Below are 23,078 nucleotides of genomic sequence, written 5' to 3'. Positions count from 1 at the left end.
TACTATTTCTGAAATGTTACAATAGTTAGGCATAAACAGCTAAAATACAGCCCCATACCATTACATTTTTATGGGAAAATAAAGCAGGGTTGTGGAGTCAGTGGTCTAAATAAACTGAGGAGTCGGAGTTGGATGATTTTTGTACAAACTCCACAGTCCTGATAAGAATTATGCACAATAAGGGAACGAGGCGCCCTGATTTGAATAAAAGCTTTTAAAACCAGTTTAAACGAAAAAGAAAAATGAGGTATCTTACCCCAATGACGAAATCTCTGTAAACTTACAAAAGATTTTTATTTGAGCACAGGCAACGCGTTTCGCGGGTCTGAGCCCACTTCATCAGGCCAATACAGTGCCTAGAACAGCAGGAAGAGTTCCTCAATATACATACATATACATATTTCATAAAAAATTATAAAAATAACAGTCAGAGTACATATATAAATGAATAAATAGCGTAACATGATTTAATTTGGCAGGTTTATCCATGCCCTAATAGTTGATTCCATGCTGTGCATATGCAAAAGCTTATTTATGCGCACGCACACACACATCAAAGAGAACACACTGCTGTGTCTCATATCTAAGAGCAAACTTGATGATTTAGTCTAAGCTCCATTTGCTGATGCCGAAACTCGACGAATGCCGACGCCGAAACCACAATCTGATAAAAATTAGGCTAAGGAGTCGGAGTCTGAGTCATTTTGGGTACCTGGAGCCTGAGTCGGAGGTTTCATAAACTGAGGAGTCAGAGTTGGAGTCGGATGATTTTTGTACCGACTCCACAGCCCTGGTATAAAGGTATACCAAATAGGTTGCCTCAGGCAATCTCTGTTGAGAGGTCCACAGCCCTTCTGGTTCAAAAGGGAAGCCCTGCATCAAATGGAGACAAGGAGAGGCATATTTTTAGTCTTCTGGTTTGCAGGGGGAATTAATGGCATACAAGAGGTATATGCATGAAAGATCTGGTATGTTGTGCCCAAGAGGGACTAATTGCAGAAAGGTAACCCCGGTATAGTTCCTTGCACTTGCAGGGGCGGAACAATGGACCCCCGATCCTGCAGGCCCCACTTCACAGCTCCTTTAACCGGCAGAGTACAGTGAAGCTACATGTCTATATTTACTCGATCCCACCTTACATCTCCTCTTCCTCCCGGCAGCCACTCACTCTGTACTGCAGGTAGGTCTCCTGATGTCACATGATCGGGAGCCATGAATGCAGCACAGAGCAAGAGGTTCAGGCTGCCAGCGGGAAGAGGAGAAGCGTGACCTGGGCTGGATTTCTGGAAAGACCACAAAGGCCATGGCCTTGGGTGCTGAAAAAGCAGAAGGGCAGCAGGACTTGGAGAGAGATAAGAGGCCACATGTCAAAATAAATCATTTTTCCTGCTCTGAAGCCGCCCTGCTTTGCTGCACACACAGTCTGAATTCCAGAGCTCCGTGCATCTTCCTTACTTCCTGGTGTGCGATGAGACAGCTCTATCTCCTGATGATCCAGGAACATACAAGCTTCAGTTTAGTGCCAAGGTTGTAGAGAAGAATTTTTTGGCCTTAGGCGTTGGAGAGTACAAAGTCAACCATGCACATGACGTAGCAGGATCGGGAAAATATAGCCACATAGCTTCATTGTGCAAATACTCTGCTAGGTGTGAGGGAGAAAGACCAGGGGCTGCAGGGGCTATTGTAATGCCCCTGGTTCCTCATTCGTCCCCCCTGTAGGGCATCCACACACAACAGGCGTGAGTGGCGCAGCGCACTCTACTAACACATACACAAACTGAACCGTTTTTATATCTGTTAACAGGTTTAATCAGTTTGATGTACAGGCATCCTGGCAGTGCAAGGACGATTATGTTGCTGTCTATGACGGATCTGACATCTATGGCACCTTAATAGACCAGCTCTGTGGGAACGCCCTGCCTGCTGTGATAAGAAGCCTCAGCAATAATCTGTTCCTGGTGTTCCGCACAGACTGGCTCGGGACTGCTGGGGGCTGGAGAGCAACATTCAGACAGACATTAGGTAAGGCTTGGCATGGATGTGACTGTAGTGGGTAGAGTAAAGCAGCAACCCCCTAGAAGAAGAGAATATGATGAAAAGCTACTATACACAAGTCTCCGCCCACCTTCTCATCTCTCATGGGAGGAGGCGAGTCAGGCTTCTGGAGCAAAGCTGAACTTCCTGTCTAAAAGTCGGGTTAGCTGGGGATGTTTACAGCGGGCACTGGGCACAGCAATACCTGTGGACAGTGGTGTAGCCATGATGAGGTAGCGACTGCAACAGGGCCCCTGGACCAGAGGGACCCAGTAGAGTATACAGCACATAGAAAGTTCTGTCTGATGTCTTCATTCATGTGCTCCACCAACACACTCTAGCATCATGCCTTTCAGTGCACTCAGAGGGGCGATAACAAAGAGAGCAGGATCATCCACCAGGCAATCTAGGCAGATGCTTGGGGCCTAGTGGGTGTCAAGGGGCCCACCAGCCACCTTCTCTGACCTCTCTCCACTTCAGCTTACCAAAGAAAAACACAAGGGGGCTGCAAATCTACAACCTTTCCTAGGGCCCCATTGCATCTTAATCCATCTCTGATACCAATCACTGTGATTGAATGGTAGCAGGAAAGAGCGCCGGCTGAGGGTGGACGAAAAGGGCGCCGCCATAGACTTTTAATTAACGTTAATACAGCAAAAAAAGCAGAAAAAAAGGGCGCAGCGAAATATTTCGTTAATAACATTACAACATTATAGTTTTTGAGGTAGTTATCGGTTTAAAAGTTTACAACGGTATCGTTTTTGTCATATTATTTTGTTAATAAGTACAGATTTTACATTTTCTCGTTAATATATGTAGGCAGGAATCTTTGTAAGCATTCCCAAGCGTTCCCTGAGTGCAAAAAAAGTTTATTTTCCCTGCAGAGAGAAGTACAGTTGCTTATCTCTGGCTCATTGGCAAATGTAATCACTGCAGGCCAGAAGACACTCTCGGCCTCTGTCTTGATTGTGCTCCCTCCTCCCTCACTCTGCTGAATACACACAGAGATTTGTGCTGACAACTCAAATATTGCTAGGTACACACCATACAATTTTCTGTTAGATTTACCTGCCAGATAGATTTTTTCCAACATGTTGGAAAATAAATACATTTTTTTTTTCAATATGTTATCAAAAAAATCTATCTGGCAGGTAAATCTAACAGAAAATTATATGGTGTGTACCTAGCAGCCTTTGATGAACTGATGCCTTGCTAGGTACACACCATACAATTTTCTGTTAGATTTACCTGCCAGATAGATTTTTTTGATAACATATTGAAAAAAAAATGTATTTATTTTCCAACATGTTGGAAAAAATCTATCTGGCAGGTAAATCTAACAGAAGACAAGACAAATAACATTTATATCGCGCTTTTCTCCTGGCGGACTCAAACAGGCAGAGCCAAGATTCGAACTCTGGTCTCCTGTGTCAGAGGCAGAGCCCTTAACCAGTACAATATCCAGCCACACAGATTTTCTGTTAGATTTTCTGTTAGATTTTCTGTTAGATTTTCTGTTAGATTTTCTAACAGAAAATCTAACAGAAAATTGTTTGGTGTGTACCTAGCATACATTTGCTGATGACCAGAGAAAAGCAAGCCTGTACTGCTCTCTGCAGTGAAAATAACGTTTTTTACGTGCAGGGAATGCTTGGAAATGCATTCAAATGTTCTTTTATGTATCTTGGAGTCATTACTGAAATTTTAGTTTTCAGAGTATAATCCCTCTTTTAAAGGAACCCAAATTGAGAGTGATAATGGAGTCTGCCATATTTATTTCCTTTTAAACAATATCAGTTGCCTGGCAGTCCTCCTGATCCCGTGTCTCTAATTCTTTTAGCCATAGACCCTGAACAAGCATATGCAGATTAGGTACACTGACTCAGCTTGTACTGGATTCGTCACATGCTTGTTCCAAGGTTTTGACTTACACTACGTATGCCAGAAGATCAACAGGACTGCCAGGCAACTGGCATTGCTTACAAGGAAATAATATGGCAGCCTCCATTTCACTCTCACCTTGTTTTCCCTTTAACCAGCCGGGCGGTATGGACGAGCTCAGCTCGTCCATCACCGCCGGAGGCTGCCGCTCAGGCCCTGCTGGGCCGATCTTCTTCAAATAAAGAGCAGCACACGCAGCCGGCACTTTGCCAGCCGCGCGTGCTGCCTGATCGCCGCCGCTCTGCGGCGATTCGCCGCGAGCAGCGGCGAAAGAGGGTCCCCCCAGCCGCCTGAGCCCAGCGTAGCCGGAACAAAAAGTTCCGGCCAGCGCTAAGGGCTGGATCGGAGGCGGCTGACGTCAGGACGTCGGCTGACGTCCATGACGTCACTCCGCTCGTCGCTATGGCGACGATGTAAGCAAAACAAGGAAGGCCGCTCATTGCGGCCTTCCTTGTTTATTCTGGGCGCCGGAGGCGATCGGAAGAACGCCTCCGGAGCGCCCTCTAGTGGGCTTTCATGCAGCCAACTTTCAGTTGGCTGCATGAAATAGTTTTTTTTTATTTAAAAAAAACCCTCCCGCAGCCGCCCTGGCGATCCTAATAGAACGCCAGGGTGGTTAATGCCTTTTATATGTTCCATTTGTATCCCATTCGTAGAATTTGTCTCTTACAAGTTACCATCTGTACTCTTAAATAAAATCACATGTGAGCCACAAACTTTATTAACTTCAATGAGTTCAGGGAACTAATGTTTGGATTCAGGCAAAGTTATACAGAATACAGTTACTTTATCACACAAGAAGAATAGACAGAATCTCCTGGAGTTCTTAGGAGTTTGCTTATCCTCGTTGGCATCAGCTGGCAAATGTTAAGCGCAGCCACTGCCAGTTCTCTTATAACAGGAGTCAGCAAATGTTGCTTTATGTAACTGCCAGCAGATGCCAGTGCAGATAGGTGGCACGCTGGTGAACTATGCGGCAAATTTGTGGCGACTTTCCAAAGAGGTCTACAAAGGTAATCGCTGGAGACACACCACATCTCCCAGCTCAGAACTACAGATATTTATGCAAAGAACCGTTTATTGGAAGTAGCAATCGCCACTTTAGAAATATAGATCTTACAAAGCTATTTAAAGAGAAATCGTAACCAAGAATTGAACTTCATCGCAATCAGTAGCTGATACCCCCTTTCCCATGAGAAATCTTTTCCTTTTCACAAACAGGTTATCGGGGGTCTCTGTACGGCTGATATTGTGGTGAAACCCCTCCCACAGTGTGATGTCATGACTATGGTCCTGGCAGTTTCCTGTCTGTGACCCTCACTGCATTGTGGGAAGTGACAGCTGTTTACAGCTGGGTCCAACTGCCAAAAAAAGCAAGCATCCTCTCATTCCACTGACATCACCTTCCAGCAGTAAAAATGTCAGAATGTAAATCAGGGAGAGGAAATATTTTACAATAGGCAGACACTGACTAAATCATTTATACATAATTATTGTAAAAAATGAAGCACTTTTTTGACATTATTTTCACTGGAGTTCCTCTTTAAAAACAAACGAAAAACAAAAGAAAAAAACGGTAGAGGAAAGGATTGAGATACTTTTTAGAAGTATTTGATGGAGGGCTGGATGTGGAAGAGGGGGTGCTGCATCTTTAACTAAAGCCAAAAGCTCAGCATGACAGAGAAGCAACTGGGTCCATTCATATTAACAGTCCTCAATTAGTATATAGGATTTATCTCCTCTTCCCGGCTGTTTACATGCTTACTGCTTTACTAGTAATAACAAGGTTTTGTTTTTTGCTTTTGCAGTATATGATGATGTAGGTCACAAACATCTAAAGGCCTGTACCCACTACGCGATTTTACAGATGACTGGCGATTTTTTTGCACGATTAGTGATCGTTTCCACATTCATGCAATGTGGGTACAGGCTCGGAATTACGCGAACGATGTTTGGCGACACGTGGCAATAACGGCAGATCGGATCTTTGAGGTCCTCCCCGATGACTCAGTGCAAAGTACCACGATCGCTTGACTTTCCATTTGATCCCGTCGTGTGCTGTCGCGTGTACCCGGCTGAAGGGAGTAGGATCGGGGAACTCTGGTCGTGGGGGGACATCGCTGGGATCCATCTCCCTGGGACGTCAGGTGAGTATTCATCTTAAAGGTGGGAAATCACTGAAATAAACCCTCGTTTAGCAAGTAAAATGGCTCTGCCCATGCCAAAATTGAAGAGTCCAGTAGGCAGCATGCACAGAAAGGTCCCGGATTTTTCACTACTCCAGGTACATGAGTGGTTAAAGTAAACCTAAGATGGGGACTTAAGAATAAAATATACATACCTGGGTCTTCCTCACGCCCCCTCCAGGATTATTGCTCCCACACCCTCCTCTTCCTTGCCCATGCTCAGCCCAGCCACCTGCGTGCTCCCAGGGACAGAAGCGAGATGGGGAGCGCGTGTGGCCGGACTGCGCCTGCGCTGACTGGCCCTAACTGGACAACTTACCAGGGCCAGTTGCGGATTAACGAGGAAGTGGAGTGGATGACATGGGATCGATAAGCCTGGAGGGGGCTGGAGGAAGCCACAGGTATGTATATTTTTTTCTTAAAGAGAACCCGAGGTGTGTTTGAAGAATGTTATATGCAAACAGAGGCTGGATCTGCCTATACAGCCCAGCCTCTGTTGCTATCCCAAACCCCACTAAGGTCCCCCTGCACTCTGCAATCAGACATAAATCACAGCCACCCTGTGCAGGCTGTGTTTACATCTGTAGTGTCAGTCTTGGCTGCTCCCCCCGCCTCCTGCAGAGCTCCGGTCCCTGCCCCTGTCCCGTCCCTCCAGTCAGCGGGGAGGGAAGGGACGCAGGCGGGGACCGGATTTCTGCAGGAGGCGGGGAGAGCAGCAGACTGACACTATAAAGATAAACACAGCCAGCTCTGACAAGCTGTTTGTCAGCAGCGTGGCTGTGATTTATGAGGGATTGCAGAGTGCAGGGGGACCTTAGGGAGGTTTGGGATAGCAACAGAGGCTGGGCTGTATAGGCAGATCCAGCCTCTGTATGCAAATAACATTCTTCAAACCCACCTCGGATTCTCTTTAACTCCCCATCTCAGGTACACTTTAAGCCGTTAATATTTCTGTGGTCAAATAAATCACTTATTTTTAAGTCATAACAGCCACTTCCTGTGCCACAGACTTAATCATCTACAGACTGACTGCAAACCCCCCCCCCCATAAATTCAGTCTTTGCCCTACAATCTTGCAATAGGATGAAGCAATCCAGGCAGCAAACGTGCGCACAGAGCCTGCAGTTAAGTCTTAGTCTGCATCAGGTGAAATGATCACATTTTGAAAACAGGCGTTTTAGCTGCTGAAGTTCTATCTTGGTCTGTACCTGGTGTTAAAGGTCCAAGAAGAAGTACAGTTCTCCCAGAATAATATGCACCATGTCACTTTCGCTGATAGTAGTCAGTAAAAATATGACAGGTTTTGGACTAGTCCATCTCCTCGCTGAGGATGTTCAGTATTTCAAACTATTTTGGTTGTAGGACTGCCATTCAGTATGTGCTTTTCAAAATAAAGAAAACCCTGAGAATCCCCAATGAGGAGATGGGCTAGTCCAAAGCCTGTCAGATCTCCGTTACTATACATTTATAGTGCATTCTACCTTGGAACAAATGTGCATTTTATGCATATGCATGCTCATGCATTTTCAATTTTACAGTTTTTCACGATAGTGTTCCTTTAAGCTTTAATTGTGTCAGTAATCAAAAACTGGGGAGATGGATTAGGTCTCCTTGAAGATTGCATTACAGGAGTGGATGTCACGCAGGCTTATCCTGTGACACTTATCACATGATCTATAAACTGTCTGTGGAGTTCCAGTATTTGGCCACACCCGTGTATGAATCTGTGGTGTTACTGATGCTGGAAGCATGATTATTAGTCACCAGAATTACTTCAGCCGCTGACACTATCCCACAGCCACTGTCACAAGGGCTGACTGAAAGGAGAAGTGCCCATGTGCCTTCATGCTGCTGCTGGTGCTAATCAACATAAACATGACAATCTATGAAGACAACAGTGTGATGAGAGCAGGCAATAAGCTGGAGCTTGACATGACCAGCCCTTTTTTTTTTGCTAAGGCCACATAAGCCTGGGTCTTGGGCGGCTTTCTGTAATCTGTTGTGTGTTGGGGAGTGTATGTTCTGCAGACCTCCCAGCTTTTTGAGATGAGAAAGAGGGACACATGAAGGACCGCTATTGCGAAAAATGGAAAATGCCTGTGTATGCATATGTATAAAATGTACATTTGTTCCAGAGTAAAATGCACTCTGAGGCTCCCTGCACACTGCAAATCCGTTTTGCAATTCCGATTTTCCCTGAATGCAGTCAACAGAAAAATGGAGGAAAAAACGCAGCATGCAGTAATGATTAAAAATCGGAATCGCATGCAGTGTGCAGGGAGCCTAAATTACCTTTTTTCTTTCTCGCTGTCACTTACAATAGGCATTCAAAATATGAATGGTTTTGGACTAGTTCATCTCCTCATGGGGGATTCTCAGGGTTTTCTTTATTTTATAAAAAGACTTTCAAAAAGACTGAAGGGCAGTTGCTTAGTCCAACTTACAGAATAGCATGCAAACAAGTAGGAAGCTAGCTGGCATTATAAAGATCATTTTCATAGAGTGCTTTTAGAATGAAGGCAATACTGAGAATCCCCCATGAGGAAATGGACTGGCCCAACCCCTGTCAGATATTTACTGCCTACTGTAAGTGACAGCAACATAGGAGAAAATAATGTTTTTGTGCATTATACTCAGGGAGAAATGTATTTCTTATTAATATGTATTTAAAATTTTTGAGATAGTGATCTGTAAACCACTTATTGAAATGTCGACAGTATATGTATGCCACGCGGGAGGACTATGCCCGTTCCAGGGGCGTTGATATACGTCGCCTGCCGTGCGTGCTCCCGCACGTGTTCTCGTTGTTGCCGGTTAGTGCACAGATCCCATTCACTGATCTTAGTGCCTGTGGTCAATGATCACCAGTATCAATGAAATGCTGGTGGTCATTGACAAAAGTAAAAGTAAGGGCCTTTTCACACGGACGGTTGGCGGCGTTCTTCAGCCTTCCGTTCTGCGCCAGCACCTTTGGGGGCGGCGCCGGGGTTTCTACAGCGATCATTGGCGTCCCGTCGCAATCGGCAGTTTTCGTCCCCACAAAGGGACATGAAGACACGGCGGTGAATCGACCCTAGAAGCCGCATCACTTGAATGGGAACGTTTAGCCGACGAGTGCCAGACGCTTAACGTTAATCGCCGCCAAACGTCCTTGTGAACCGGCCCTAAAGCATACACATGTTACTTCCTGTAAAAAACAACAACGGGTGTATGCAGTAAACGGTACACAATAGGAATAAAGTGGGAGGGGGACATCAAGTGGGCAAATAGTAAAAAAAACCTACATACATCCCATTAACCACTGTGGGATTTCTGGTACACATATCTACGCCCCCTTAAACGTCATGTGTGGATCAGGGGGGTAGATATGCGTACTTTTACCTTACTGTGGTGTTCATGATCCCCACGCCGTTTTCTTTTGATCCACCGTCGCAGCCCCCTCCATCTGTGATCGGGATGTGAGAATCTTTTATTCTCACATCCCAATCACAGTTGTGTCTTATGTGTCTTCTGAGAGCTTGATAAAGTCAGCTCTCAGACCCCCCCACTTCCATGTTTTTCCGTGTTCGATTAATAGAAACACGGTCTCAATAGCACCATCTTGTGGCCAGAAAAGTAAAATGACACCTAACTATACGAGTATACTGTTTTACATACAAAGTTTATTATTATTTTATTTTATTACTTTTAACCCCCTCCAGCCCTGCTCCACAGTTACAGAAATAAAACACTTGTTAAAAAAATGAAAAAAAAAATACATCATATAATTTTTTTTTACATAAATAGTTACCTTAGGTACTTTTCTAATATGGATGTCATGAGACTATATTACTGTTAATTTTGAAAAAAAAAGTCTTGTAATAAGTGAAATAGGATCAAAAATCCCTAAACAGAAAAATGCTGCTTTATTTCCAGATGAAATATTATTACCATACATTGTACTAGAGACACAATTAAAATGTTGTGATAACTGGGACAAATGGGCAAATAAAATGTTTTATGTATCGAAGCACGTTTTATTTTAAAACTATAATGGCTAATAACTGAGAAATAATCATTTTTTTTCTTTTTTTCCTTACTATTCCCTTTACAATGCATATAAAATAAAATAATTCATATCAAAAACTACCACCCAAAGAAAGCCTAATTAGTGGCAAAAAAACAATATATATATTATTTTAGCATGATAAGTAACAATAAAGTTATCGCTGAATGAATAGGAGGAGCGCTGAAATGTGAAAATTGTTTTGCTTTTTAAGGGAAAAAAACTGTGATCCTGAAGTGGTTAAATAAAAATACATAAAATGCCCCATTAATTAACCCCTTACCTCCTCTCCCATAGTTACCAAAATAAAACACCTTTATATAAAAAAAAGTGTCATTTAAAAAAAAAAAATACATAAATAGTTACCTTAGGGACTCAACTTTTTTTTTTTTTTTAAATATGTATGTCATGAGGGTATATTACTGTTATTTTTTGCAAATAAGAGCTTGTATTTAGTGACGGAGGCAAAACTGTAAAAATACAGTACACCTTTATTTCTAAATAAAATATTGTCGCCATACATTATGATAGGGGCATAATTTAAACTGTGTAATAACTGGGACAAATAGGCAAATAAAATATGTGTGTTTTATCCACAGTAGCATGTATTATTTTCAAAGTATAATGGCTGAAAACTGAGAAGTAATGTAAGAACATGCTAGCAAGGACAGCTGCTGTAGCCAATGTGACATCGGACAATCCACGGGGTACTCCGGCCAGGCCACCGCTGGGATCCCAAGGGGTTTCGGGTCTCTGTCTCTTATCGTTCTCTCTTTTCCTCATTGTTTCCTCTCTCTTTCCCTATCCTTCTCTCTCTCTTTCTTCTGTCTCTCCCTTTCTCTCTCCCTGTCCTTCCCAAGACTCACTGCGGGAATCTGAACCGCTGCAGAGCAGTTGAGCGCCGCAAAAATGGTGGTAGCTCCGCTCACACAGCACTCTGGTCCTTCCCCGCGGTTCTATGCATTGTATGTATACTAAGTTCTATGCGTTGTGTATAGCCCTTTTCTATGCACCTGCTTCTGTATGGTTATTTCTACTGTATGCACATTCTTCTGTATGTTATTTTCTGCACCATCATCGACCCAGTATGTGCCAAACATAATTCCGGGTACAACTCGCATTGGACTTGGCTACATAAATTCTGATGTGGTAATCAGGGGGGAGAGGTCTTTCCCTGCACAACTTCACAGAATCATCTGACTCCGAGCTACGCTGGAGCAGAGAATAAAAAAAAGGAAGTTGCATAAATATTTTATATGGCGGACTACATGATATGACCCAAATTAATAAAAAAAAACTGAGAACAGCTCAGTATCTTAATAGCCCAGTTACAATTTGCTGTACATCAGCGCCCTCATCAGGTATAATGGAAATCTGCAACTTTATCCAGGGTGTTCTTGTTTTTTAATTGTGTTCCAAAGTTTATTTCATCCTTGCTTCCCACCAGCATAAGGTAAGTGGGTGTGAGAAACGACTGACAGCAATAAAAGCTGACGACTCGAGTTGCATTATACCTCTTTTCCACGTTACACACAAACGGTTTTTTTAATTGCTTTAATTTTAATGACCGTCCTTATCTCTGTTTATCCCTTTATCCATCTTATGATGTGGATACACGGCATACACGGCTCGATTTTGCCGCTCGATTGATTCTGCCGGCGATTCTCCTATCTTCCGCTCGTTTTTCTTATCTTTTTCCATTGTGCTCAATGCGGAATCGAGTGGCGAAACGATCGGGCGGGAGATCGGACATCTATCAAGCCATCTAAATGGCTCAAAACCGAACCGTGTATTCCCAGCATTAGAGCAGACACTGACAGCAATAAAAACTTCAAAAACACGAAACTGTCTGACGTCTTCTAGGTAAGTCCCTCGGCGCCTCCCACGATGCGCTCCACGCGCGTCACGTGATTACAGACACTACCTCCTTCAACCCAGTAGGAGGAAGTGTTTGTACTCACGTGACCACTGCGTGGAGCGAATCGTGGGAGGCGCCGAGGGACATAAGACAGGTAAGTTTGCCCCCCCCCCCCCCCCCCCCCGCACAGCTGTCCTGGGAGATATCCAGATAGCAACTATCCGGCTATCTCCCGGGTCGTTTTTTTGAGCATCCCTGAAGATAAGGGGGCTTTTAGCGGAGGATCCATCAAGCTTTGGACGGCTGTGAAGGAGAAATTAACGTGGAGGGGGCTGGAGGAAGCCCCAGGTATGTATGAAACTTTTCCGTCCTTTTGTCTCAGGTACACTTTAAAGTGGACCTCGATTATTGCAGGAAAAACAAAGAGAAATCCACCCTGTATGTACTGTATTTAGAGAGTTTACCTGGTCTAATCCCCCCTCATCTGTGTCTGATCACAACTGTAATTAGCTGGCAGCTTGGCAGAGCAGCTAATTTGTAATCACAGGATGTTAACCCACAAAAGCAGGAAGTAGACACACTGCAGATTTATTGCAGGATTTGTATCAGCTGTAACACATATTTTTCTTTAAAGGTTATTCTGTTGTTGCTTATCTTTTAGAGCAGATAGGAAGACAGGAAGTTCCTGCCATGGATTTACTTCATTCCTTTCCTTATGTGTTACCAGGCCCTCTCCAGGGATGTGGCGGCTATCTCACTAATTCCACCGGCCATTTCAGCTCCCCAGACTCTGATCACGATGGCAAATATGAGAGAGGCCTGGACTGTGTTTGGACCATCGCAGCTCCCGTAGACAAGCAGATAAAGCTGACATTCACACGGTTTCTGCTGGAAGGGCGAACACGGACAACGTGTAGATACGACTTCCTGCAAGTAAGAAGGCCACACTTTTCTACATCTTGCAATAACCTGGAAGCAATGGAGTCTCATTGGGGATAGGACCGGCACTGCCATTGAGGTAAAGGGGGCAATTGCCCCAGGGCCCCAACGGCTCCGAGGACCCCCACACCACCAGACTTCCCAGGAGGCCTCTTCCTGACTGCTCCCCGTGGCCCCCGCATGTTCGGTAGTTCAGCTTCCTTGCAATACCCCTCCTGTCCCGGCGGCTTTGTCCCGATTTCTGTCTTCAGCCATGCTGCCTGCCTCTTCTCTATGCTGTCACATGTTATTTACACACAACGGGCTTGATTCACTAAAGCAAGATAACTCCTATCATAGCATTTATCACGCACTCTGCCGCTCGCAAAAGTTTACACGTGATCAGCATTAGCTCACGTGATAAAAGAAGGTTATCGCGCGATCATGTGCGCTATTCACGTGAAACAGGCACGTGATCGCGCACAAACGTTCATTTATCGGGCTTGATTCACTAAACCGTGATAAGACAAATATCACACCTTATCGAAGATATCACACGTTATCAAAGTTAAAACGCCTTATCAGAGTAACATAGCGAGCGCTACAAACCTGCGGGGGCTCAGGGCAGGACGAGTGCCATTGCCAATTAGCAGGCATAAGTTCGTAGCGCTCGCTATGCTACTCTGATAAGGCGCGTTAACTTTGATAAGAAGCTTGATTCACTAAATCGTGATAACTCATATCACGGCTGCACTAGCATTTTCACTTGCGTTTTATGCGTAATCACGAATTTTCGCATGCAATTGTGAATTTGCTTGCGCAATCGTGGGCAAAAATTCAATATGAGTTATCACGGTTTAGTGAATCAAGCCCAACGTGTGATAACTTTGGTAACATGTGATAACTTTGATAACGTGTGATATGTTTGATAAGGTGTGATATTTGTCCTATCGCAGTATAGTGAATCAAGCCCGATAAACGAACGTTTGCGCGCGATCACATGCCTGTTTCATGTGGAAGCGCACGTGACCGCGCGATACCCTTCGTTTATCACATGAACTAATGCTGTATGCCAATAAAATCTGTATCAATTGAATAGACAGTTTGTGGTGTCTGCTTGCGGGAGGTAAGTCCACCACTGCCTCCCAAGCCTTTTTAATGTTTTATCGTATTGTTTTATCCTGTTGGCGCCTCTGACTTGTACACAGTAATGCTGTTCGCGGTTAGACTTTTGCGAGCAGCAGAGCGCGTGATAACTTCTGTGATAGCAGTTATCACCCTTTTGTGAATCAAGCCCAACATGCGCCAGATGGAGAAGAGGCAGGCAACGGGGCTGAAGACGGAGATCAGGGCGGAGCCACCGCCGGGACAGGAGGAATATTGCAAAGCTACTGAACTACCGAACATGTGAGGACCACGGGGAGCGGTCAGGGGGAGGCTACTTGGGGGGGGGGTCTGGCAGTGCGGGGGCCCCGGGAGCTGATTTTGGGGGACCCCAAGTTACTTTTGCCCCAGGGCCCCCGTGTGTCTTCAACCTGCCCTGATCGGGGATGATTTATAAAGATAGCTGCACACATAATTGGAGGACAGATGGATTTAGCTGGCCATTCATTATTAGATGTATGGGCTGATTGACCATTAGATAGATGGAATCTGATCAAAGAGGGACCTATTGCCTGCCCATACACAGCACAGCCATTTCTGATAAATTGGAAATTGTCCTAGCTCCGCCCACCAAGTGTACAAGTGTCACCTCTTCTACAGCGCAACTCCTGGGGGCAGTGGCGTAGCTAAGGAGCTGTGGGCCCCGATGCAAGTTTTACAATGGGGCCCCCCAAGCACTCTATACATAACAATTGACACGACGCACCAAAACCTGCCAATGGCAACCAGTGTCATAGATGCAAAAAGGGGGTGGGGAACAGCTTGTTAATGATTACCACTGTTTAAAGTATCTATAGAAGTGATTATTATGAGCACAGGACCAATAGAGAGCTAATACTGTAGTTGAGGGAGGGCCCATCGGGGTCCCTCTGGCCCAAGGGCCCTGATGCGGTCGCAACCTCTGCAACCCCTATTGGGGCTGTGCACATAAAACATAAAATTAGTGATGATCATAATCTGGTGATTACAATTACCCAAATGTTGCGTACATATTTCTCAATTACGGCTATACATAATTATGATTTGGACACTCAATTGATTTTGTGTAATTCATTCATAATTTCACTTAATGTTTGCGTAATTTCGTGCCGACTTTAGCAGCTAATAGCAAAGCTTCCATAAATGCTATGCACTGTAGTGTTAAAGGGAAGGTCCAAGCAGTAAAAACAAACAAACTCCACTTCCTCCAGCCCCTGGCAGTCGTTCTGTGCCCTCGCTGCAGCTCCTCTCCCTCCCGGTGTCCTGCACTGAAGAAGCCAGGTCGGCTTCATGTGCGCTCCACGGCGGGGGTCACGTGGTGTACGTGACGTCATCAGATCTCTACTGCGCAGGCGTTGCATACACCACATGTACCCCGCGCCGTGGAGCGCACATGAAGCCGACCCGGAAGCCGACCTGGCGAGGTCGGCTTCTTCAGCGCAGGACACCGGGAGTGAGAGGAGCTGCAGCGAGGGCACAGAATGACTGCCAGGGGCTGGAGGAAGCACCAGGTAAGTAGAGGTTGTTTTTTTTGTTTTACAACTTGGATGTTTCCTTTAAGGGAAATGGTAGCAGCTAGCTCCCCCAAAAAATAGATTTTCAAAAATACCTTGTAGTTTTTGAGAAAATGGATTTTAAAAAGGCAAATAAAAATTTTGTTTAAACTCAGGAATAAAAGGCTTTTTAAAAAAACATTTTTCCTATGCATTTTTAAAATCAATTTTCTCAAAAACTACAAGTTCGTTTGGAAAAATTATTTTCTTTTGCCTTATTTCCACTTTTCCCCTTGAAGGAAACCCGAGGTGACATGTGACATGATGAGGTAGACATGTGTATGTACAGTGCCTAGCACACACATAACCTCACTGATAAGAAATTCCAACACTTTCCTAGCAGAAAATGGCTTCTGAGAGCAAGAAAGAGATAAAAAGGGGAATTTCTTATCAGTGAGGGTCACACTGTAGTCACTTCCTGTCTGAGTCAGGACTGAGTCAGCCACTTACATACCTGATATTTAACTCTTTCAGACAGAGAAAGAAAAAAAGGAACACAGCATAGTTATTTGAGTGCTAGGCACTGTACATACACATGTCTATCTCATTATGTCACATGTCACTTCGGGTATCCCTTGAACATAAGTATACATTTTGGTGACAATAGCATGTATGGGGGCTTTGGTATTAACCACTAAACTCATCACAAAATTATGTGAAAATGCGAAACTACAGTTGCTGATTACGTTTACATATGTAATTAAGTATATTTTCTCCAAAAGTTTGCAGTACGATTTTTGCATCATAATTGTGAATCACTATGCGAAATCAAGATTATGTGAAATTGGTGCTTATCACTCCTCAGAATTAGGTCTGTTGCCACAAATGGGGGCTTCATGTGGAAGTGGGAGACTTCTGTGTATGGAAGAGTGTAGCTGGTGTAGTAAGGAGGGGTGGCAGCATATTGGGGGAGGGGCGTGGCACAACAAGTTTGGGTGATGGGAAGAAGATGTACAATACATTCTGGTCCTGATTATGATAGTTTAGCATTGATCTCGATCTCATCCTTCGCAGATCTATGATGGCAGCAGCAGGAACAGCAGCCTGCAGGGGATATACTGTGGCTCTGACAGACCTGCAAACTTCACCTCTACTGGCAACTTCCTTACTGTCTGGTTTTTCAGTGACTCCTCCGTGGAACGAGAAGGATTCAACGTCACGTATGAGATGACTGACCGTACGTACTAGATAAGTGGGATCCAGCCCATGGCTGGCAGCAAAATATATATGTGCTTAGCTTCCAATGGGAAAACCCGCCTTCAAAATAAAATAAATAAATAACAATCATTAGTAGGCTGGTCCTGCACATGAAGGAGGCGGGTTCTTCACATGCAGGAGGCGGGTTCTGCACATGCAGGAGGCGGGTTCTGCACATGCAGGAGGTGGGTTCTACATATGCAGCAGGCAGGTTCTGCACATGCATGAGGTGGGTTCTATATATGCAGCAGGCAGGTTTTTGCACATGAAGAAGGTGGGTTCTACATAGGCAGCAGGCAGGTTCTGCACATGCAGGAGGTTGGTTCTACACATGCAGTAGGTTGGTTCTACAAGTGCAGGTGGTTGTTTCTACACATGTAGGAGCAAGTTCTACACATGCAGGAGGTTGGGTTCTACACATGCAGGAGGTTGGGTTCTACACATACACAGTGGCACATACTGTATACTGGGGTCTGTTGCCCATAGAAGAGGATGGGTGTGCTTACAGTATATAAATACAGATGTGAAATAACATTTTTTTCTGGACATGGGAAAGCTATTACACTTAGAAAAAGGAAGTTGCTGAACATAGACAGTGGGGGTGGCACAAGAACAATTAATGTTAAATCAGCCATGAAGAACAAAATACTGAATCTAGACCAAGACAATTTGGCTAAACTATTAGCATATGATGTCAAATCTTGGTTTAGTTCATCTTCTCAAGGCCCATGGTGGTGTTTGACTTTATTACAAGTTTACAACAGCAAAGTCCCCAAACTTGTGACGGATAACCAGGGAAGACCCCATTATTTTGTTTGGAGTTATCTTATTCTTGTGCATTGCAGTTATACCGGGGGTGGAGCACTAAATTAAATATTTTCCCAGTAGGCTGGAGGGGGAAGCAGGCAGGAAGGGAGGCAACGGGCACAGCCGCATGGAGGGGTTCGGGACCCCCCCTCACCTGGGACCCACTTCCCCGCTCCCCCTCCAGCTAGTTTCTCTTAAAAATGTATCAATATCACTCAGCGGGAAACTTACTCACTTCCTTGCGTTCCACAGCTCGCCGCGTCACTTCCTGCAATGCCGCGTCACTTCCTGCAATGCCACCCACTGAAGAACAGAGGACAGCATTGCCCCCGCTCGCTGATATTGATACATTTCAAAAGAAACTAGCTGGAGGGGCAGCAAGGAAGGGGGGGTCGGACCCCCACCCCTCACCTGGGACCTTGCTCCCCTTCCCCGCCGTTGGGCCCGCTGCCCCCCTTCCTGCCTGCTACCCCTTCCAGCATGGCGGCCCTCCCACCCACGGCCACTGATTTTAAACGGACTGGAAACATGCTGCAAAAATGCAGCACGGATCCGTTTTTTTTTTTATCCTAAAGTTCCGTTTTTTGAAAACCGGAGACCGCACCGCGGATTGAGTTCTGCAACCGCATGTAGTGGGGACCGAGCCTTAAGGTTTTGACCAAACTAGTCTGGAGTGTGTTTACTCCTGTAATGCTCGAGTATGTAATGTAGATTGTAAGCTCCCCTGGATCAGGGCTTGCCAGAAATGCACCAGTGCGCCGAATAAAGTGCTGTGCATTATATGGGTGCTAGATAAATAAGTCCTATGTTTCTTTTCACAGTATTATGCGGAGGCATCTATAATGCAACATCTGCTGTAACAGCGATGACGTCCCCAGACTCCTACCCCCCATTTACCACATGCGTCTGGACCATCGATGCTCCGCCGCAGGAGAACGTCAAGCTGTCGGTTCCGAGCTTTCATCTTCAGCCTGGTCTGGACTGCTCACAGAATTATCTGGAGCTCAGAGATTCTCCTGTGGTAAGTCTGTTGTGTGACTGATGGCCTTAAAGGGAACCAAAAGTTAGAGTGATATAGAGGCTGCCATAGTTATTTCTTTTTAAACCATACCAGTTGCCTGGCAGTCCTGCTGATCTTTCATGCATCAGTAGTGTCTGATTCACAAACATGAAACAAGCATGCGCCTATTCCAGTCAGACTTCAGTCAGAGCACCTGATCTGCAGGCTTTTTGGGGGTTTATGGCTAAGAGTATTACACAGGCAGAGGATCAGCAGGACATTCAGGTAACTTGCAATGTTTAACCATTTCAGCCCGCGTGGATTTTTCACCTTATGCATCAGAGCAATTTTCACCTCCCATTAATTCGCTAATAACTTTATCACTACTTATCAAAATTTATTGATCTATATCTTGTTTTTTCCGCCACTAATTAGGCTTTCTTTGGGTGGTACATTTTGCTAAGAATTATTTATTTATAAATGCATTTTAACAGGATTAATACGAAAAAAAATGGAAAAAAATTCATTATTTCTCAGTTTTCGGCCATTATAGCTTTAAAATAATCTATGCTACCATAATTAAAACCTATATATTTTATTTGCCCGTATGTCTCGGTTATAATACCATTTAAATTTTGTCCCTATCACAATGTATGGCCCAATATTTTATTTGGAAGTAAAGGTGCATTGTTTCCGTTTTGCGTCCATCACTATTTACAAGCTTATAATTTAAAAAATGTTTGTAGTATACCCCCTTCACATGCATATTTAAAAAGTTCAGACTCTTAAGTAACTATTTTTCTTTTTTTTTTTTTTATTGTAATTTTTTTTTTTACCATTAAAAATTTTATTTGGGTAATATTTTGGTGTGTGACATAAACAGTTAATTTTTTATGTTGTTAAATGTGTGTAGTGTAATGTAAAAAATATGTAGATGTAGTTTTACTATTTGGCCACAACATTTTTGTTTTCTCTCCTTGTACTTCTCGGTAAGCGGAAGTACAAGGGGAATGCAGAAATCTTTCCGGGCAGAAGAACTAAAGCCTCACGGGTGAGCGCTTCGGATTTTCTGCGGGGGGAAAGGGATCGGTGATCGGGAACCATGTTCCCTTTCACTGATCCCAGGGCTACCGGGGGACACCACGGGGACGCGATCGCGCTGAAGCACAGGACAGCAGCCGCCCGGACGTGAGCTTCACGTCTGGGCGGCTGAAATGGTTAAAAGGAAATAAATATGTCAGCTTCCATATTCCTCTCACTTCAGGTGTCCTATAAGTAACTCACGGGGATTAGTAGACAGCATTTTTTGTCTTCTTGCACAAGATCAATGGTCAAACATTATCTGCAAGGAGTTTGTATGTTCTCCATATTATTATTATTATTATTATTGATTTATAAAGCCCCAACATATTCCGTGGCGCTGTACAAAGTATGCTTGCGTCTGTTTCTTTTGGGCACACCAGTTTCCTCCAACACCCCAAAAACATAATATATTAATTGGTTCCCCCTTCCTAAAAGAAACAACAAAAATGTATGGTTTGGTAGAAACTTTACACTATAACTATGATAGGGATTACCAAATTTTTAGACTATAATACGTACTTTTTCTCCAAAAGTCACTGTATTTTACCAGTAGCTGCGATCTTAGCAGTATATCTACGCCCCGTGAAAGTACTCTTCCCGTCCCAGGGGTGTAGATAATCGTCTCTGACTTTTGATGCGTGGTGTGTGCGCGCACCTGCGCTCGCCCCTGTGCCCGGAAGTTACAGATCAGATTGTTGAGTGGGAACATGTTCACCAATTCACCAATCTAAGTGGTGGATTTATGAATAATCTCTGCTGTAATGAACAACAGAAATTAATAATTGACTGTAAAAAAAAATCAAGACAAGACAAGACAAATAACATTTATATTGCGCTTTTCTCCTTGCGGACTCAAAGCGCCAACAACAACACTACTTTCAATTTTGTTATAGTATAGAAAGCTGTGATTCAGCTATCTATACTTAAAGGGGCACTATGGCGAAAAATTGTAAAACTTAAAATATGTGCAAACATATACAAATAAGAAATATGTTTTTTTCCAGAGTAAAATGAGCCATAAATTACTTTTCTCCTATGTTGCTGTCACTTACAGTAGGGAGTAGAAATCTGACAGAAGTGACAGGTTTTGGACTAGTTCATCTCTTCACAGGGGGATGCTCAGGGATTTATTTATTTTCAAAACCACTTAGTGAATGGCAGTTGCTCCGTCCAACTGCCCAAAAACTTTGTAGGGAGCAGGAACGCTAACCTGCATCATTGTTTAAATCATTTTTAGGGAATATCTTTATGAAGAATAAAAGCCTTGCTGCGAATCCCCTATGAAGAGATGGACTAGCCCCAAACCTGTCACTTCTGTCAGATTTCTACTACCTACTGTAATTGACAGCAACATAGGAGAAAAGTGATTTATGGCTCATTTTACTGCGGAAAAAACATACTACTTATTTGTCTATAAAATAGATTCCAATTTCCACTGCGCTCTCACATACAGCCCATAGGATTCCTAAAGAGACAAAACACTCCACATCGCGTAATCCAGTTAAAGTGTTGCAATGTAATTAAACTGCTACGGAGACCAACAGAATGTGAAAACAATTTTCTGGGACTGGAGAGAATACATTTAAAGTGATTCCGAAATCCTGGTATGGTTCACTGATGCCTTGGTGAAGCATAAAGTTTAAACTCGAGTTCCACCTGGAGATGAGGTGAGCCTTCCCAAGTATAGGGTGGTGCAGGGGCGCCTCTAGCCATTTTGTCACTCCAGACGAGAAAATCTGTGGTGCCTTGCCCCCCCCCCCCCCCATGCCGCCCTTCCATGCAAATGATTGTAATGCAGCGTTTCACCAGGAAATAATCATAATGCGGCAGCGTTTCATCAGAAAATTTGCAATGTGGGCAGTGTTTCACCAGAAAATACACGTAATGTAAGGCTGCAGAAGTGAGCTTACGGGCTGCAGGCCAGTGAAGTGACGTGGCGTCTATTATTAGATGCCGCAAGCCTATTCACCACCTGGGGACACAACATCTGGGAGAGGGGTGGACCACCGCCCCCCCCCCCCCAAACAGTATTCATGGCCACCTGGTCGGCCTGGCACCCTCTAAAATGGGTCAGAAGGAGGCACATACGGGGACAGGAGTCACAAGGGTACTAAAGGAGGCACACAGGGACAGAAGGAGGCACAAAGGGGCGCAGAAGGAGGCACAGGGGGACAGAGGAAGGCGCAGGGGACAGAGGTGGCACATGGGGACTAAAGAGGCACATGGCGACAGGAGGCACAAAGGGATAAAGAAGGAGGCACAGGAGGACAGAAGGAGGCAGAGTGGGACTGAAGGAGGAACAGGGGGGCAGAGGTAGCACAAGGGGACAAATAAAGGCAAAGGAGACATAAGGAGGCACAGGGGGACAGAAGGAGGCACAAAGGGCACAGAAGGAGGCAGAGATGGCACAAAGGATGAAAGAAGGATGCACAAGGCACAGAGGTGTCAGCTGCCTGCAACTTACGCTAAGTAGATGCAGCAGAAGCAAGTAATAGAACACCCAGAGGGGTGTGGCTTAATTTTGGGTGGGGCTTAATTTGGGGGTGGGGCTTAATCCAGCAACATGGCGCCCCCCAGGATCAATAGCACTCCAGGCAATGGCCTGTACGGCCTATGCCTAGAGGCGCCCCTGGGGTGGTGGCAGCACGAGTGTTATCACCTGGTTCACACTGTGCAGTTTAAATACGTGGCAACACTGTAACTGGATTACGCAATGTGGAGTGTTTTGTCTCGTTAGGAATCCTATGGGCCATATGTGAGAGCGAAGTGGAAATTGGAATCTATTTTATCTTCTTATATTGGACTACCACAGCGAACCCATGAATCTGTCCTTTCAAGGAATATCTGTGCAGCGAACTGTTTGTTAGTATTGAAGTGGCGCAGCCTATTTGTATTTTGTATCTTATTTTTCTGTTTGCGCATATTTTAAATGTTACAATTTTTTGACACAGTGCTCCTTTAACTGCGCCACTGTAGTGTACTTCACTATTATTTTTGTCCACAAAAAAAGCCAACACATAAATACCCTATTAACCCCTTTTTGTCCTCACAGTTGCTATAATAAAAAATATTGTAAAAAAAAAAAAAAAAAAACCCCAAAGTGACAGAATACATAATTTTTTACATTACAGACTTAGATTTTTATTTTTTTGCAAATAAGGGATTGTAATAAAATAATACAAAATGGAAAAAATCCACCTTTATTTCCAAATAAAATATTGTCGCCATACAATGTACTAGGGACAGCATTTAAATATTGTAATAACTGGAACAAATGGGCAAATAAAATGTGTGCGTTTTGTTTAGTCGCATA

At 44.2% G+C, this 23,078-nt stretch overlaps 1 protein-coding gene across 1 annotated transcript in view; it reads left to right on the top strand.

The window, feature by feature from the left end:
• Nucleotides 1-23,078, top strand: part of CUBN (cubilin) — a 298,563-nt gene that overhangs the window by 264,373 nt on the left and 11,112 nt on the right. The window contains exons 59-62 of the mRNA XM_068238249.1: nucleotides 1,805-2,022; nucleotides 12,792-12,997; nucleotides 16,693-16,855; nucleotides 18,504-18,703. Of these exons, the coding sequence (XP_068094350.1) occupies nucleotides 1,805-2,022; nucleotides 12,792-12,997; nucleotides 16,693-16,855; nucleotides 18,504-18,703 (787 nt within the window). The remainder of the gene's footprint in view (nucleotides 1-1,804; nucleotides 2,023-12,791; nucleotides 12,998-16,692; nucleotides 16,856-18,503; nucleotides 18,704-23,078) is intronic.

This window comes from Hyperolius riggenbachi, chromosome 5 (genome assembly GCF_040937935.1).
Source record: "Hyperolius riggenbachi isolate aHypRig1 chromosome 5, aHypRig1.pri, whole genome shotgun sequence".
Taxonomy (NCBI): Eukaryota; Metazoa; Chordata; class Amphibia; order Anura; family Hyperoliidae; genus Hyperolius; species Hyperolius riggenbachi.
Note: the sequence above shows the minus strand (reverse complement) of the source record. Positions and strands in the feature narration are given on the sequence as shown.